This window comes from Lineus longissimus, chromosome 2, assembly GCF_910592395.1.
Source record: "Lineus longissimus chromosome 2, tnLinLong1.2, whole genome shotgun sequence".
NCBI classification, from domain to species: Eukaryota; Metazoa; Nemertea; class Pilidiophora; order Heteronemertea; family Lineidae; genus Lineus; species Lineus longissimus.
In genome coordinates this window covers 507,710-527,955 of record NC_088309.1, presented here as the reverse complement: position 1 = coordinate 527,955, position 20,246 = coordinate 507,710, and the positions used below count along the sequence as shown (strand labels likewise).

The 20,246-nt window shown below is 42.5% G+C and overlaps 1 protein-coding gene across 3 annotated transcripts; it reads right to left on the bottom strand.

The window, feature by feature from the left end:
• Positions 1-1,376: 1,376 nt before the first annotated feature.
• Positions 1,377-19,973, bottom strand: LOC135500119 (protein ABHD15-like). 3 transcript variants are annotated; one of them, XM_064791353.1, is made up of 2 exons: positions 19,838-19,973; positions 1,377-3,034 (listed from the first exon to the last, which is right to left on the bottom strand). In XM_064791353.1, exons 1-2 carry the CDS (start codon positions 19,851-19,853, stop codon positions 1,806-1,808), a joined length of 1,245 nt encoding a protein of 414 aa, XP_064647423.1. In that variant the 5' UTR covers positions 19,854-19,973; the 3' UTR covers positions 1,377-1,805. The 3 variants fall into 3 exon arrangements, with proteins under 3 accessions (XP_064647423.1, XP_064647433.1, XP_064647413.1); XM_064791363.1 differs by lacking the exon at positions 19,838-19,973 and adding an exon at positions 13,117-13,181; XM_064791343.1 differs by lacking the exon at positions 19,838-19,973 and adding an exon at positions 11,064-11,138.
• Positions 19,974-20,246: the final 273 nt, after the last annotated feature.

Genomic DNA, 20,246 nt, shown 5'->3' with positions numbered 1-20,246 from the left:
AATCTCTCTGTACTGTTCGCAGAGCCAAGTTGACGGTCGGTATCAGCACACTAGTGCTTATCATCGTCCATGCAAGCCTTCAATTCAGTCGCAAACCTACCCCGAGCCATGCCAAACGATATTGCAACTTCAATTTCCCGACACTATCTTTGCAGTATCTCTACTATAACTTCAATGCAGCGACCTCATATATCATTCCTCTTCTTATTATGTTTGTGGCCAACGTCGGCATTGGCATCACCCTTACATCTAATCATTTGAAAACAACGCATCTCAAAGCTAAGATGACCAAGGAGAGCCGTAAGGATGGATCGATCACAGTCATGCTTCTACTAGTCTCCACCACATCAATGGTCTTCATCCTCCCATTCATTGCCAGCCAGTTGTACTTCTTTGAAAGAAAAGGCCAACATTCGCGGGAGGAAATGGAATTTGTCTATTCTTTGACAACAGTTTCTCTATACTGCAACTACGGTATGAACTTTTATGCTTACAATTTACCGATTGCAAAATTTAGACGCGAGTTTCTATTACTGTTTGGATGTAAGAAGCGAGTCGAACAGTAGTTATAGGAGTTCGCGCCGGAGGAGAAAGGATATTGCTTGGAGAATGTATGCATGGAGCTAGGGTATATGGAGGAATATTCAGATATCTGGATTGGTTTAAAAATGTCGTTGAAACTGTCTTGAATCATCAGAGTCTCGGGTCACTCCCCTACTTGGTTCCACTCCCTCTTAGAAGGAGAGACCCGCTCTGGATAGATCGAGATGCAAGACAGCTATTTGCATCTTACCCACAGTAAGTCAAGTCCCACTTTTAAAGCAGACAGTCTCCTTAGAGGCCAATTGTGATCTCTGAGCCGTGTGTGTAGATCGATATTTGAAGTCAACCCGTATAGTTTGATCTCAGAATGAGAATGATGGGATTTCATAGCGCGTTATCGCGGTTGTGACCATAATTCGTTTGAGGTAGAGTCTGAGTTGGTGAATAGTGATTTTGGGGGCCTACGACATCATCTGAGCCCGTACAGGGTGCGGTGGATGGTTGTCGGGAACTCTGGAGTTGTTAAATTTGTTGGTATTGTTAGGTCCTCGTCACGAGAGGTAGTAGCTCCTGCACGTCCATCCTCCTCACGACAGGCAGTTGCTACTGCAGGTCCATCCGATGGTGGGTTTAATGGAAAAATGGAACCTTAATTGGCATATTTTCCATGCTAAAATGCTAACTCTATTAACTATTAGTCCTGGAGAAAGTGGCAACACATGACTTTGAACTTTGTGACATCGCTCATTGTTCACGCGTTCCAAAGTTCGATAGGACTTGCAACGAACCACCAGTCGCTACACTTCAAACAAATGTATCGGAAAAGATCTCTATAAGTCTCTTCTCGAATTTATTTTAAAAATCACTTTAATTAACTTAATGAGAAAATAATACATTCGTGTCAACTTGACGCTGTGGAAAACTCGGCAAGAATCAGTTACCAGTATCATGCAACAGAGGCCATTCTCTCGTTTCACTCCGAAGTGTTGAACAGTCTCTGGTTAGTATTTTTCAGGCAGCCGTTGATCAGCACCTAGTCCACTGAATCGGAAACAATAAATGATAAATGACATCAGGATACAAAGCAAATAGAACACTGCTACTGTTGCTTGGAATGAAAGAACAGGTTGAACCTCGTACACTATCCAGTATATCAATATAATCTCAACCTATCATACAACACACAAGATGGCGCTAGCAATACGGTCACGTGTCAAGCTGGTGTCATGTGCAACAAGATGGCGCTAGCGTACGGTCACGTGTTACCTCCGATGGTTGTTCAAATGGAGGTTAATTCTTTTCTCGTGCCAAATAAAGTTCAGAGAAGCCCGGATGTATTGTATAGCTAACGATTCTGCCCACGTGGAGGTTGTTTGAAACATGTTCTCTAGAAATCCACAATGGCCGCCATATTTAGTGAGACACAGAATGAAATTGGGATACGCTTTGAAAAGGTCGAATGCTATGGTGTCTTTCGTACAAACTGGATCGTCTAAGCTGTTGATGAAAAGCATAGGCGTGGCAATATCGTCAACATCCCGGAAAGGATTGTTCTCCTCCCAGTAAGAATCAAAGTTTGAATATCCGTTACATTCAGAAATACGGTAATCATATTCTAGTAGATCATTAGATTGGCACACATTCTGGACGTCCAAGACACGCTCGAAAGCAGACGCATGGCGTCTTAATATTTGTTTGAGACGCCACAACAGTAACCAAGAATAAGGTTTGCGTATTCCACTGCGTAGAACCTCTTTAGCATCATAAACAGGTGATATGCACACAGCGGTGGTAATCTTAGCAGACGACCCATACTCACCGAGGTAGGAGAGAAGGCAACCTGAACCAAGTCCGTAGCTTATGGCAGTGATAGTGGCGTTTGGAAACATGTCTTTTAGATACGCTACGACCTGACCCAAGTCCGTATGGTCACTATAAGGCTTCACTAAAGGTGTGGTGAGCTCACTGCCTCCCTGTCCCCGCCTATTGAAGACAACAGCTGAATACCCTAAGTTCGAAGCCTCTGTACAAGCACCATGTACTGACAGAGCATTCCCAAGTATCCGTGGAATGATGAGTATTATATTCAAGCAAGCTGCAATATCTCGGTTTCTCTCTCCGATAAACCAGTCTAAAGCAATCACTCCCTTATCCTTCATTTGTAAATAAGTCCTATCGAATCGACAATGTATTGGACGAATGACTAGCGACAGCAGCGTCTGTATGTGTCTGTTCCTCAAGAAGACATTAGGATGATAAGGCTGACGGAGACGCTCACATTTCTTCAGCAGATATTTTGACAGGAGTGAGTTTCTGTAGCATAGAGTAGGTGGCTCCTCCTTGTGGCAGATGAATGAATCGATGAGATAGCCGAGGATGAGAAGCATAAGAAACAGCATGATCCCAGCGACGAAGAAGCGAGGCAGCCATTCAACCCAGGAAACTGTCAGCATCTCTTCATCTACACACTGTGTGATGACGTCAGCAACATCTGAAAAAACAGGACGGTAGAAAATGTCAGTGAGTCATTGCTTAGAACAGTAGTTATCCATGGTGTGTGGTATCATGGGAGACTGAACTCTTCAGCAGGTCGAATAACAACAGAGCCATAGCATCGAATAACGCCGTACAAACGAAATCTGAAATATGCTATATTTTTCTCGCGTAAAGGGGAATGGAACATCAATATGCCCGTTTTGTCAACGCATGTAACAAAATCTTTGGTGACTTTGCTGCATTGTGCCCAAACAAAGCTTTGAACGCATGCGTTGACAAAGTAACCGTACAAGACTCGCTCTAAAATGCCTCCTTTATCAGTAAATGGCTTTGTTCATTATCCAGGAGGTTCTTGGTTGAGATACCAAGACACTCTACAAGACTGGTACAAGATACATTGCGGGATGTCATGGGAGAATTCAACTGAGGCGCAGGGTAGAAAAACCATATCTGCCTCTGGAACACCTATTGACATGCCAGGTGTCAGCATCCCATCTCAACAAATCGATGATATTACCATTTGACTCGCCGAGCTAAAGACACCGTCTGATGGGCGCCCTCACCATCGTGCAATGAGTAACTTCGCGACGAAACGGTCAGTGCAGGTTGAAGCTGCTAGAGCCAGAAGATGTCAGTGCCAGTTGTGTGAAGATTGAGTTCGTGACATATCTTACAGCGGACCCTTTTCCATGTCGTTTCAATACATCTTAACGTGATACGTTACAAGTGACAACGTGAACCCCGACGTAAACAAGCCTTAAAAACGTTCTCTTATTCACTGTCATTAAACTGGTAATAAAACGTGAAATGTGCTACCCACTTTAGTGAATTTTTAATGACAAATCAACGAGGAAGATCGCTAATGGCTTTTAGTCTTACTACTGTATTTTACCCATCGGATTCGTTAATTAGTCACAGTGTTTCCGCTTCGCCGTGCGAATGCGCCAGAAAAAAAGTCCAAGGTGAACACGGCATACTATGTAGCCTAGTCAGGGGGAAGCTAACGACATGTAGAAGATGTTGTATTTTGGTGGTCGATCGCCCTGGTCAACGTAGCTTCATTCTAACCTTGCGTCAAGAATTGGCGGAGGCGCAATGCTGGTGTATGATGTTTTAACAATGTGAAAGCCGGAAATGGGTTATGGTAATTGAAACAATAACGTCACTCTCAGACGAAGCTCCAGGTTGGCTCATCAGGTGGTCTGGGAGTGGCACGATTATACTCTAAGGAAATATGGTTGGAAGGTTTCCATCGACTTCACTGAAAATAATTGAACCCAAGCCAGATAGGGGAGGAAATATCCTGGGGAGGAAAACCATTCTGAACTTTCATAAAATGCCAGGGCACGTCCTCCTCAGTGTTTGTCTTGGAGATCAGTTCACGGACGCGAATGAGGTGACGATTCAGCCTTCTGGTTACAATGGAAAGGAGAGAGAGAGAGATTCGAAGGTCCCAACTCAAAGCAAATGCGAGAATATTATCCTCCCCTGCCTCTTTATAAGAAGAAAATGTTTTAAAATGTCTCTTTGCTGATAATCGTGATCATTAATCACGAACCCCGACCACCAAAAAGATGACAGACTGCAAGCCTCAATGCTATGTAGGGGACGATGAAGAAACAGTACAGGCCACTTTTAGGAGAAAACACGAATTACCTGCGGATTCCAGCGCGATGTCAAAGCTTTGGAATTAAGTAGCCACCGGACATTACCTTTGATCTCGGCATATATCCATGCCGACGCAAAATCTAATTTACTCTCCTGATATGTCCGTACATCATTATCTCAATCACCTCTCATCAGTCCGCATAACAACGAAAGACATTTCTTTCCTTGGTTTCTGATTTGATGCGTTTTCTTCGTCAAATTCAGAAACTCTTCATAATTATCTGAATTAGTGCCTAAAGGTTACAAGTCTGTTTATCACCCAGCCGCAATGAGGCAATAGACAAGCAATACAGAAGAGAGGCGATTACGACAGAGAGCAAAAGACTAGTGGAGAAGGGTTGTGGCAAGAAGGCGATGGATAGACAATGATAAGTCAAAGAGACAATGGCGAGGCAATTAAAAGCCAGAGGAAGGGCAATTGCTTTACATATAACTATAGACGTCGATATAGGGTTTTAGGAGGCAATGGATAGGCAATGAAAAGGCAGAGAAACTAAGGCCACTACTTTACATATAACAAAGGTCATAGGTGGATAGGACAGGATAAGGATAGGACTGTGACAAGGCGGCAGTGAAAGGGCAAGGGAAGGGCAACAGCTGTTAAGAGATTAACATCGAGTCGAGGCAAGCAAACAGCCTACCCAGGTCACTTTGTAGTTTAAGTGTCTGCTGCTGACGTCTCTCATTCATGACGCGAATCAATTCTTGCGCAAGACTCACTGATCGGGTGTATGATGGGAGCTAGAATGGTTGACATCGATCACTGAGGTCAACTGACGGCTGGTGACTGTCAACCTCATTGTAGTCGTGATGTTTCGCGTCCCACGCCTGATTGTGTAATCCCTCTCTTATTATCAGTGCTTATATTGATGACAGATCGGCTTTAAATGAGATGATAAGGAACCATCCTCCCTTCAGAGTCAACGTGATTACTGATATCATGAGAGGCTATAGTCACGTACAGTCATGACGAATTGTGGTTTGAGGTGGAGCAGCAGGCCAGTTGGGGTTGCACATATTGAGACAAACACTTTTTCGGGCTGATTGCACAAAAATTGCAGAGGACTGCAGAAAGGACAGCTGAATGGGGGATAGACAATGATGTCAATTGGGAGAAACTACTTGTACAAGCTTATACGTTTCGTGGAGAATCCAACAGAAAACACTGAATAGTATCAAGATGGTTTCACGAATTCAGGAAAAACAGTGTCTCAGCAAATCTGCACTTACCTATATCAGTGGAAAGCACATCAGGTAACATATTGCAAGATTGCAAAGATCGTGTAAAAACTAGCACTTCAACTATTCCAGCTATGTTCAACACCGTAAAGCGACCAGAAAGTAAATGTCACATTGATTTAAGAAACACCATTCTCGTGTAGAGTTATCGAATTAATGTTTTATGAAGTGTATTGTGGTACGAACCTCGCTAAGAGCACTGCTTTCAAAATGACTGCAGAATGATTGCCATTCTACTCTATGCACGGACTTGTCAGTGTCGCAGTCATAGGTCCTATACGAATAAAAGATGTTACAGGGAGGTTGAGAACAGCGACTTATCAGGGATCCTTATTCGTACATACTAACATGATATAAGAGTAGCCTTGGATGTATTAAAATCCAGTAACTCTTTATGTAGAAGTAAGAGGTCAAATTATAGCTAATTGTTCTTTCTGTAGAAATCGAAGACCAACTCTATATGTAGAAATAAGTAACCAGTTATGACTGGAAAACTTCCTAATTGAAGCAAATGACGCCCGAGGCAGGGAAGTGAAAACTCTGGCCTGTTTAGAAGGAAGTACGTGACATTTTGCTGAGAGGAAAATAATGATGAGTCCATGTAGTACATGGGTGGTTTGATAGTACAATAAGGCTAATTACAGGTGAGCCGCAAAAGTCAAATTTTCAGCAAGTAGAGTGTCTTCTTCGTGAGGTTTTGACCTATTCAAGGTTAGACATGAACGGCTGAATAAAACATGGAAGGAGTAATGTCCACTAGTTTAAGACGTCACTAAGAATACGACTGACTTAATATTGACACTGTCGTTGCGTCACGTTGTACAAACTAGTAGAGGAATAGCGCTGATTTCGTCCTCGCTAATTAAGGGCAATTTTCATGTTTGACTAACTTCCATTTAACGTATTTGACCAGGCTGAAGTTATTAGGAACCAGTCTTGACCAGTTTTTTTCCATTCTGTGACACAAAAAGACTCTGATCCAGCTTTGCATTTGATCTGATATGTGGGAGGTGAGCGAAAATTTTACCCATTCACAAAAATGCTCATGACTTATACATGTAATCTATTGCGCGCGGTACATGTACGTGGTTTACTAAGTCACACGAGTAACATTTACTAGTGAATACGGGTGGACTCCGTCAGTTCATGAATGGATCATTTTTATCATTAGACCCATTAGTAGACACATAATTCAAAATGCCACTGCTATCTTTAGTTCAGGCGCAACTTTATTACTCAATTTATACAATAGAAGACACGATACTCTATGCCAGTCACTTTTGTCCACCGGCTGGATGTTCTCAAAGAAGTGCATTCCCCATCAATACTAGCATAATTAGAGACAGACAGACGCACTTTGTTACTGTCTGATGATGTTGATGTTTTCACATCAATCTCTTTAACTTACCATATACGACTTTCATGATATCAAGTATTTGCCCTTTCCGTGATGACAGCAGCCTCCATCCTGGCACAAGTTGTTTTCAGTAGATACTCTGCCTGTCGATATTTTTGTATATGACGTAGGAGTGAGTATCAAAAACCTGAATCTCAGGATGAGCAGACTCATGAAAGAAAGCTATATTTGCTCCAAGCCAGTGGTGTGGTGATTTATGACTACTAAGCCATGTGAATAGTTCCGCTGGTTTCAGATTTTGCTCCGAAATGAAAATGCACTGCAACCATTCACTGAAAATGCACTGCAACCATTCACTGAAAATGCACTGCAACCATTCACTGAAAATGCACTGTGACTTGATGCTATCAACAAGTCATTGATTTTTACCATTTCCGCTCGTCGTGTACGGTCTCTATGGGTAATCAATGGCTTCAATCTGTGGTGACATGCATTAAAATTGGCTTTCAGAACTTTGAAGATCAATATTTCAAATGTCAACTAAATCAGCATGAAACATAATCTTCATCCTGTTACTGATCTAAGAAACCTCGTCTCATGTTACTTAAAACTTTTTTATGAGCGTCTAGATCGGTTGTTGAACTCGGATTTTATTTCAAGATGATCAATTGAAGATGCCATTAACTGCTCGAACGAAACTTCTTTCAATCAGAGCAGCAAAATATAAAAAAGAGAAAGTGTCTTTCACTGGAATAGAAACAGATAACCTGGTTAAGCATCGGCAGCGTGACATTCCTAAACAAACACCTGATGCACTGAGTGACGCCTTCTGGCAAGTTCTCCTTAGTTCTTCTTAATGCTGATATGCGCGACTTATAGCGTGACTAGTCTTTTTAACATCATACACCAACATCATCTTCATCGTTATATCGTTCCGAACAAGCACAAGTTAACACCTTACAGCTCACGCCTTCAGATGTCTTGCTAACAGGTGATGATGTTGGAAAACGGAACGAGACGCCTTCAGCCACCACATCAAACAGAGAAAGGTGGAATTCAGAAACTCCGCACTCTGATCAGGTTGAACTTCTCTTGGCTTCAAAGGAGAACCTAGGGATATGGGGATGCTACTCATAACATGGTGTATGTCTGAACCTCTTATTCAACTTACGACGAAAAGAAAGAACGAGAAAGGATGATGAACTTATCAAGTGAATTCTTATGCTGCACATTCTATGACCCTATTTGACGGATACATAAAGGTTCATCGTTTAAAGGCAAAAAGTTAAGCCTAGATTGGAATGAGCGTTGACAAAACTGATAAGAAAACGTGCATTTGTGCCAGTTTCCAACATTATTCTACCAGTGGTGAAGACGGCGCGGAAATGGGTTGGGAACAGTTATCTAACACGGAATGTAGCAAGGTAAACCCTTATAGCCAAGGGTTATAGTGTCGGTATACCAAGGAACATACAAAGGGCGGTGTTGATACATGCCTCTGGTTAAATGCTGGGAAACTAAAGGTAGGTGACTAAGGAGTATGCTAGTCCCACTAGATACTAGACAAGGATCCAGACGAGTAATGAGGAGATCAAGTTTGTTCTAAGCATCACATTCATGTTGATGGTTTTGAACATCCCAGAACCTCTCTGGCAATATGAGTCCCGGTTGGGAATATCATACTTGATGATCCCGATGGCATAGAGGTTAAGGCGTCCTCATGAACGGAAGGTCGAAGGTTCGAGCCTCTTTCCGAAAGTAATTCTGTTGTCCTAAGGATGTTAAAATGAATCATCCCCTCTGCTCGGCGGTGCCTGTATTTAGCTCGTCTGTCAATTAGGCCACTCCCCGAGGTTAAAGCAACTGTTTCTTATGTTCGTTTCCTTCGAGAAACAATATATCAAAGACATCATTGTGCTTCCGTGTCCAGTTGTTGTTTGTTAGCAGCGGACACGTGGAGCAGACGTGAAGAGGAAACTGCTGAAGAAGTGGAGAAAGCCAAACAAAGGGCAAAGGGATATTGGAGAGGTAGGCCGACTCAGGAGAGTTGGAGTGTCGACTATTTGAAGATATCTCAAGCAGGTTATTGCGAACACATTAAATCTACTGAGACAAATCTCTTCACAATCACATGCTGCAGTCCTCGGAGACCTACTACACGAATACATCAAGGTAAACGGAAGGGACGCCAACGCTTTAAAATATCATATGATAACCGAGTTACCACGATCAACTTGATGAGTTTGTAGAGTTTTTCCTTCCGTTAATCAGCAGATACAGAGAGCCCGGCAGTGATTCGTCATTCAACTAGGCCTGACAAAATTGGCTCATCAAACAGATTCACTAACCTATCAATAACATTTTGTTTTCAAACCTGAGCCAAGTTTAAACTACCGTAGTAAGTCCAAAGGTGAAAAGATGTGACGTCCCCATCGTCGCCGTATTTGTGCAAAGTCTGTAATCTTTTTTGGAATACTTTCTAGTAAACGCAACGCAAATATCAGATGGAAAAAGCCACGTCAACATGTTTCCTGAGCAGGAACTGCTGAGTGCAACCTGTCCAGTGTGTATTGATTGAAACACTTTTCTTCCAGTAGCGAACGGATATTAAGGCAGTGAGACGTTGATTCATTACCACAACAGTCGTCTTAAGAAGCCTGAATCTGCCACTGACTGGATTAAAATCAGCCAGAGACATTCTTTATCAAATCCTCCATCAGGTATCTTTCTCCTTGCAAACATGGATGATGTAACGGTTAGAAGGTGACGAACTTATTCAGTAAGGTTTTCTGTCCTCTGACATCGAGCGTATACTATCTGGAACTTCATTGATTAGAATGACTCTGAGCAGAGACTAAAAGAAGAGAAGCGTCTCTTATTGCGGTGTCTTCCAAAGAGAATGTCAATCTTGTTGCAAAGACAGGAGGTCTGAAGTCATTAGCCAACCATGACATCAACCAAAGCCATTGATCAATCATCATTATAATCGACTACTTCACCATGTACACCAATCATGAGCAAACTGAATGGTTTGGTAAGATAAAGGTCACAGAGCAAGTAAAGCAATAGAGTTTCTACTTTGAAGCTGTTATCTGCTGAAAACCAGGGGAAGAGTAAGGCACGAGGGGGATGACGAGAGGAAATGATCGGCTGCCATGTTCAAAACAAATAACGTTAAAACTATGTGAAGCTTGATTGGCTGGTAATATCACGTGACCGCTTCATGCGGACAGCAGTGATTGGCGATACCATTGACTGGCCTCCTTATGCGGTCAGCAGAAATCGATGATAGGAAAACTAATTGCAATAAAAACTGGTGGCAATTATGATGGAATGAGGAGTAATGGATTATGGATTAATCATTATATTCAAACTCTTTCATTTTGAAGGTGATAGTAGCTTCACATCATATTTACACTAATCTAGGACTGTGAACACAGCAAACGCAATTCTACCGAAACAACTTGTCATAAAACAGGCTGTCTTCACCACTGCCTTTATGTACGTGCACTCCATCGTAAGTAAGTTACATTAAGGGTGTAACCAGTACTTAAGGTACATTACAATAAGGTATTGAGATGGAGCAGTCAACCGCTAAGCTATGACAGGCGGAACTATCAATGGATGCAATCCATCAACTGCAGTTAGCTGATGGCTTCTGGCTAGTTGACACATGCTTCGTCTCAATCTCTTCACGAGAACTTCACTGGAACTTAGTTGAATGTGGTCAAAATGAAATGCAGTTATAGAAAGACTTAACCTCTTCCCTTGAATAAAGTCGATGTGTTCATGCCTTCAGCTCCGTATCATGGAAATTTCCACATTGACATAAAATGTTGCTGATCATAAATCGTGTAACAGACTAAATCCCAATCTCTGATCTTGAATTTAAAGTACTCGGAATGACATGGTTCTTACGCCAGGAACGTGAGAGTCAGTATCTTCATCGCATGGCTACATACCCCACTGGGAAATCGGCTTACGTCCGTACGATATAGTCTGGATTACATTTCATTGTCACGAGAGTGGCTTTTTTTCTCCTGCGCCACGTTAGGAGCGTCGATATAGAGTGTCCAAGATTCCGAAGACATATATTTAACCTCACTAGCACCTCATTAGCCAAGTCATATGTTGCCTGTCGATGTTAACAAGGCAGCGGACATGGCAGATTAATAAGCAATTGGCGGCTGGAGAGGGATCAGTTAGGTTACTAGTCTTACAGCATTTGAAAGAGGCAAGAGTCGGGGACGTTTAGCTTGGACTGAGCAACGAGATTCTAGGGTTGAGAATGAGACATGATCAGAGTAAATCCGCAGACGGCCACATGAATAAATGAGGGAATCCTTTCATTATTATCTGCATAATAGTATGCAAATTACCGCCATTCGTATGAGACAACATGGAGTCTGCATGCTAGTTGTTCTTGTACTGACGAATGAGATGCGGCTTTCATTTGATACTTCGCTTGATAGTATTCTCAAAACATGATCAACCCACTGCCAACCCATCAATTGTCTTTATTCCTTCGATACCCCACCACTCAACCGTATTACTGCACTGTCACAGTGGATCTACTTCATTTGGCATGAGTGTTGATGCTTATCCAGGGAGACCACATACCCCAAGAATTGTCACAAGACCAGTCTCTGCTCTAACTCACGTGATGGTCTTGACTGAACTATATTCTTATATTCTTATTGTAAACTGGTTGATTAATAATCTCATGATAGAATGCTACCAGACCAGTAAACAAATACCTGTTTCAGTTCGACCACTTTCAACACCAGCATAGCAGTTTGCAAGAGCGTCACGTTACAAAGCATAATATAGATCCTTGCCAATTATGTGAACACCATACCAATCCGATAGGGGCAAACATCATAAAATGTAACCATTCATCTCCGACTTAGTCTGCGAACTACTCACGCTGCAGATCACGTATAGCATCATTGTAAAGAGACATTGCAAAACAAAATGATACCGTGCCACCCCATCAACGAAACGACGATCTTCAGCACTTCCGACAGTGGCCAACATCATAACATGCAGGTGAGTCAACGAATCGAGTGTGGTAAACATGTGACCCGGGCAATAAAAAGCATCGCCTCGTCAACGGAAGCAAAGCCTGCAACGTGGGCAGTACTCAATCACAACATCTTATTCACTGTCCACTTCCATGCGCTGAAGGTATGGTATGACAGAAATCTATAATCGGCCCATCGCCAGATCATAACGATTAGCTGAATGCAGCCAAGCATTCCCGTCCCGACGAATAACGTGTAATTTGATTACTAACAGGTAATGCACAACACAGCTATCACGATCACAATGATCAGGTGCGAGATCAGGCACTCATGAATGTATCAATCAATCCACTGGCGTTGTACTTAATGAACTAACGCTGGTGACGACAGAGCGTTCATATTCAATACAACTATTATCTCCTCATGAAACGGAATAGACGCGAACGGCGTCCTGTCTTTTTAGGGGAAGCTGTCATTCAATAAGATACAGCGTCGAGCTGAGTAAATGCTACATCAATTGATGTAGATAGATTTATTGTGTGGAGACAGTAGATGAAGAAGCCATAGCTTCAACACATATGAGTTGTTTTTATTGTCAGTGCCGTGGCAATGACAGGTATGTCTTTTAAATCCGGTGGCCTCTTCACCATGCTTCCCAGACACCAGTAAATGTCTGCCACTGTTTTGTAAACGCACGCGGCAGTGGATTTTAATGCTTCACTGCACCATACAAAATTTTACACATCTGTGAACAAAATCGATGATAAAATGTTTAAACTATTACATTACCTAATCCCGATGGTTAGGGCGTCCGCTTGTGAACGGAAGGTCGAAGGTTCGAGGCCCATGAGTGGATCATTCCGATGCGGCCGGTTGGTTGGTTAGCCGCCAGCTAATTGTCATATAATTTGTCAAATTTACTCGGTATACCCAGGTATACCCAAGTGATTCGAGACTGTGCAGGCGTCAGTTCCTAGGTATCTTTAGACTGCGAAAACGTGGAGTGAAAACAAATGCATTCCTTGCTGCATTCATTAGATTTAATCTGATCCTTTTCAATCAATGAACTCGCGATGAGAGAAACTCTCAGTTCGCACTTTCCGTGTTCTCAATAATGGAGCGAATAATCGTCTTAGATTTCAGCGCAATGTGAAGACATCTGTCGACTAGCCTCTCCCTGGTACGACATCGACGAAGAAATTATCCACGCGTATATCTAGAATTGAGCATAGTTGTTCAAACAGACAGGAACTGTGTGGAGACGGGTCTGTTGCCATAATCGAATCATGCAGTAATATGAACAAAGCATTAAACTTCAGATATTTCCAAACACCTACGCACGATTGAAATTGTCACACAATTTGACGGGTTTACTCCGCATACCCAATGTCATGTCTGTAAGATCGTGTAGGCGTCAATTCCTATAGATACCTTTAGACTGCGAAAACGGAGACAGAAAAAACCGCACTCATTGCTGCATTCATTAGATATAATCTGATCCGTTTCAATCAATGGACTCGCGGTGAGAGAATTTCTCAGTTCGCACGATCGTGTTCTCAAGACCTAATGAGGCGACTATGAGAACGATGTTATTGACACAGATTTCAGCGCAATGTGTCTTTAATGTGTCGCAATGTGGTTTTAAAATGTCTGGCGACTAGTTACTTCTTGTAAGACGCCTTTGAAGCAATTCATTACAACGCACCTACTCCAGAATCGAGAACATGATTTGGTTACTAAACTCCAAGCTTTCAATGACAACTATCCATCTTGGTCACGAAAAGACCAGTATGGAAGACACATTCTCATTTCGTCGTTGTACCACATCGTAACCGTTGTAACTCTTTTCAATCTGATGGGCTGGTTCACCCCAGAGTCTTATCATCTGTTTTGTTAATGGAAGCAGGAATTGCTTCACTACTTACCTGTCACCACCCAAACCAAGCCTTTGTTGCACGTGTTGACAAAAACGTATGATAAAACGAGGATGCTTAAGCGCATTCAAGTAAAAGAACACTTAACTGATTTATAACGACACCTCCCAGGATAGAAATATCTGATACCGGTATGAAAGAACGTACGACTTTCTCATAAAATATTTGCCATGCTTCCAGCTGAGATGCATCTATTGGTCTGTAAACACATCTTCTCGATCAAACCACGATTTCAGCTTTCAATCTTAAAGATCGAAGGAACGTGTTAGTAAACGCTCTGGGTTAGGTTTCCATGAACGCTGTGAGTCTACATTAGACACTAAATAATTCAAGATACGAGATTGAGAGAACAGCATTCACGGTATCACTATATTGGTGAATAAATTGTGTAGCCCTTGGCTCAGCTGGATTCTGGACTCAACGGTTTGAATTATAAACCGTGCACATTTTTTATTATCCGTTTCGTCAACGGATGCGACAGAAGCTTGTGTAGGTGCAGTGCAGCGAAAAAACAGAAACGTGCGCTGACAAAACAAGAAGGGAGTGTGCGTACCCGCTGCTTTTCCGGGCACTCTCAAATAGTCTGTTGGAAGTCCGATGTGGGGATTTGTCAGGCCTGTGAAATGCTTTTGACTCGAGTGGTCCCATTCCTGACCGTTTCCTTTCATTGTGTAGGTGTATGCTGGAAACAAAGGTGACAGTGTTTCTCGAAAGGCCATGGTCTCTCCGGTTGACCATTCTATGGAGACATAGGCTATGGGAAACGTTTGAAAAACTCTTACAGATTTCTGTCATCTCGAATTTCGATACCATGCTAGGGCAGCAGCACCCACAACAGTCGCTTGTGCTCGATCATAAGCCACTACATCAACCCCTCTGAGAGCCCAGTTGCCATTTGAAATGGTATCACCACAGATATTGTCACGATAGATAAGAATGTTATGCCAGCTTCTTATCCATTTTCCATTAAGTAAACGAGACCAACAACTAAACAGGATCAAAACCTTGTAAGAAAATACCGAAGTCACCCACGGGGTTTACTGGCAACAACCCATAAACTGATAAGGTGAACGTTAAAGTATCTGCCTCGACAGAAGACATCTCAAATCCATACTGACATCAAAAGCAATGATGGGAAAACATGTGTTTGCTTCCCATGGAAGTGTCGTCGATATTACAACCAGGAATATCTGGCAATGGTCTACTCGACTCGAGGTTACGTCGACTGCCCGATTGAGGTTGAGCAAATAAGGCAAGCAAGCACAACTCCACCACAGAAGTTGTACTTATCCCCATCACCTGCTGATTGAATATTGATGTGGAGTGGACTGGGGGATCTTGGAAATTCAACCAGAAATCCCGGAACTTGTTCCGATGGCCAGATTTTTTACCAGTTGGTGATAATGATTGAGATGTGGAATGGACTAGGGGATGATCTGAAAAAAACAGACTGGACTGGGTGGTAGCAGAAACCCATACGAATGGCGGCAATAGCAAAGTATGGCAAAACACTTGTTTGCTTCTCATGGAAAGGTCAAAGCAAGCAGAACTGCCCTTTGCTGCTATACACTGAAGGTTACGTCCCCAGCATTCTCGGGTGAGACAAATACCACTGTGGGAAAAGGTCGACAGATTACAGGGAAGACGAGTCCATTGGCCACCTCTTGTTTGATAGGTAATATACCGATCGGCCGCAACAGTTAAATGTGCACTTGTCATCCTTTCACAACAAATAACATAATCAATGGACCCTTCACTGCTGGAAGACAACACCTGAATTGGCCACGGTGAAAACCACAAGGACAACGGCTCATCAGGTCTCAGCAGTTCATGATAGATAATAAGTGCCAGGGGCGGACTGGCGGATCAAGGAGTTTAAACTAGTGACACAAAGGTCGACCTCCACGGACTTGGCTGTCCTTTACTAGTGTGAGTAGAGTTTATCTATCGAGCACATCCATAAACCCACACATAAGTGGGATTGCACATCCCCTTAATTGGCAAAATTAACCCAGTCTCTCCAAAACAAATACATACTCTACATCGCACGAACTGGTCCATCCTACAGCCAGGGAGACTCACGGGCGTGCAAGTCCCTCACATTCTTTGACAACTACCCCAGAACACGAAAACAGAGATGACGGTTCAACGACACAACGTCCGCTATCGACAAAGCATCGGCATTTACTTGGTATTTATCGAGCTATCTTTTCTGGCTTTAGACGATGTTCTTTGATCGCTCATATGGAGAGTGAGAGATCTGTCATCGACAGAAGAAGCATCACTGAACAAGTTATTCAGGCTTCTTGAAAGGAAAGAAAATCAGCTTTTGACTTGGAAAGGAATGATCTTCAGTCAGAAATCAGCCAGACTCTTTGAAAAGGAGAGAAATTCTAAAACACCTTAATAGTTGCATTGTAGTGTTGTTATTCTGAGGATGTTCCTATATCATATCTCTTACGGGATCCGAGCTGCTGCAGTTTGGTAACTCACTTATAAAGGAACGTGTTTTTGATAGTATCCTTAACCTGACCTGTGGTTTGGTTGACCTCACCGAAAGAGGATCTCCTTATTTGGTTCGGATTGATCATCTCCCCTGCACGCAGTCTCTGTGGCTTTATCTTTATTCGCCACCGAACTCCATACGGATATTTCAGAATCACTGATGCTGGCAATTTCCCTTGCTAATACAACTCATGCAATATTGAGAGCAGCCCTCGCTGAGATTGGACTATATTCTCCCGGGGTTCAGTTATATCGTAACAAAAAGACAAGGAGTAATTTGTCATCATTGCCATGCTAGTTTGGGATATGATATACCTAGTTATCCCGATAAACGACAATCCCTTGACATCACAGACCATGGAAGATCATCATTCTCTGCCCACGGACGGCCACCTCTGGGACGAATTTCGTTTGCCTTCGACACCTTTGGTCTCATTTACTGAGGACAACCAAGCAACCAGGTTGAAAAGTCATGCACTATACATGTTGTGTTCAGAGGTAGAACCACTCACTCATTCACTGCGGCAACGTGGCGTGTTTGTCTACGTCAGTTGGGCAAGGACACGTCTCTACTCTCTGTGGTCTTTGGCAGCTGTGTGCAGTACATTCCTCCCTCCACCTGACTCAGCATCTCTTGTCAGGGAGAACAAAATGAAACCAAATGAAATTATGCACGTTATTTATCACTTTTGTCAACGCATGCAGCAAAACCCAAACAAAGCGTTTGATGCATGCGTTGACAAAACGAATATAATCCCACTTCAAACACATTTCTAATTCCCCAGATTGCTGACACTCAGTGGCCAACAAATCGTACGAACTGCTCCACTAATCGCAGTGGTTAGGATTGCTTTGTGAATAACTTTGTCAGATCATATTCACACCTGGGAAGATTTCCATGGCTTTTGCAGAGTTCACCTCCCCGGTCGTGCTATATACTGTCGTCGCCAAGACCAACCTGAAAACTTGAGGTCACAATGCGGTCAGCTTTTTACTATACTAAAACACATCAATCCGATGGTAAAGAGTAACACATCGAAGGCGGGCAAATTTTTTCAAAGAAAGTCGTCGGCCAATACTATAACTGTCAAGCCTCAATAGGACGCGGGCATTACCATCAGATCAACACAACCATTGATAAAAGATGGATGTTTGCTATTCTGGATGGTTGCAAGTTAAAGAAGCTTTCAGTTTCTTTAGTCGACTTTTGACGTAGTCAAATGCGTCTCTTCTAACGTAATGCGGCTTTAGCTAAGCAGATTTACGGGAAAATGGCGGACTGATCTGATATCTATTAACCATCATGACTGCCCAGTTTTACCGCCATCACTCAGGTTGGTTGACGAAACGCTTTTGTTCGCCGGTCGTCCGCTAATCCTGATACCACGTGTTGCCTTGACCTATGCATGAGGACCTGGTGGTAGCAAGGGATGGATGTGTACGGCAGAGGATTTGACTGTGTTTCATTCGTACATGTACAATCTTGATAAAATTCCTGAAAGATTCTTAGTAAATCGTTTCAAGAATCTTGAGAAGAATACACATTCAATGTACACGAAACTGAACTGAGAATTGTCGACCTGGGTGAGATCCGAGACATCGAATCCACATCATGCTGCTGTGCCGAGATCGAAATCTCTGCAAGGTTTCGGTTAACAAGAGACAATAACTTTCTGATGTGAATAAAACCGAACATTTATCAGGACAAAACCAGATTCAAATATAAATTTTTGATAAAGCCAATTACATCAGTCTTTCGTTTGGTGTGGGATTTGTCATTCGTTCATTGATTTCCTTCTAAGTGGATTTAAAATCACTTGACAGTTTTGTGATTTGTAGAGGATGTCGTGCGAATACATTAAAGTATTCTTAGATTATGGCACCATGGTGATAGTATGGGGAAATATGTTCATATACACTGGTAATATGAGTATTAATGACAAACACACTTTGCCAACAAGGCTCAGTTCCCTGTAGGGTAAACGTAATCTGTCAGGGGCATGATGTACATTATACAGCCTAATGGCCAAGACCAGGGTTTGAGACGGGTTGAGTACGGAGTAGCATTGACAGGCTGAAATCAGAAGATAAATTTAGGCCTACATCCATAACAAATGAAAAATGTCCCAATAAATACTTGATTTATGATCATGCACAGGTGATTTTAGTAACAGATGTCTCAGTGGTGACTATCATATTAGACAGCTTACCGGGGAAGTTCAGAACTAGATCAAAGTAGGCCTACACACTTGATACAACCAGGGAAGTTCTCCTGATGCCACAAGAGACGAGCACCAAAAGCAAACATTGACATTATCGCAGGCTGATTCTGATAACCTGATTTTCCAGTATTATTCTTCTATTTACACACGGGTTTGGTACAATTAGAAAGACGAAATGAGGACGGCTATTAAACTCATCCATTATAAACTAGAAACCGAAGATTTATGGTCGAAAATAGGTGCATGCAAAAATGTGTTTCTGTTATTGCAAAAGTAGGTGCCATTTTCTGATCCGGCGAATTCGTCACAGAATGAAAGCGTCACATTTATTCGTAAATATTTGATGCTTTATTAATGATATTCCTCGTATATATAGAATATGTGGGCTACAAGAGTCGGTGCGTCTCTGACAAACACAATGAAAGTCATTAAGTACAAGTGTTGTTATTGAAATATCACTGCTATTTTATGACGAATCTAAGGAATATGTCAATATAGAGGAGTATATAAATAGTGCATGTATATGATATCAAGTCGGTCACCCACGGTGTCATTATTACTTCAATTCTGTCACACTTCCTATTCTGTCACACTGTTGCATCAAAGAGATGGGAGAGTGCAGTGAGTTTACAAGACAAGTGTCAGTGACGTTTCCGTCTTGCCATTCCCACACAACGGGCACGTGGAATGAATTGCAATTACAAGCTGGTCAATAAACAAAGTAAACACAGTTACACGTTCCGGCAGTATCTCTACCTTAATCACTATCAAAGGCCCCGCCAAAGAGAAGATATTCTCATCAACACAAATGACCAGTACTTCATTCAAAGTAAGGTTAAACAAGCTTACCTTTCTCACCTAACATCCGCTAGAGACAGCCTCATCGGACATTACCTCAATAACACAGTGATATCCTATAAATCTATCAATAATTAATGAATAGTCCGATATATCGTCCTAGGCCCGAGTGGAGTGACTCGGTGATAAACTATTGCCCGCCATGACTAGCAGCTGACTGTCGACACGAGACCAGGCGATGCGGCGCAGTGAACAAGGCGATGAGTCGAGGATGCAGCCCCTGCCTGGCGCGCCCAATATTTGAGAACTTTTGGATGCGGCGCGTGGTGGCTCTCTTGCCACTAAAGTTAAAGGCCTGGTTCCACTAATGGGGGGGGGGGGGGACTAGGCAAGTCTACATTATATTACAATGACGCCGGGGGACGCCCGAGTTCTCCATTTACCAGTCGTGTAATGGTTT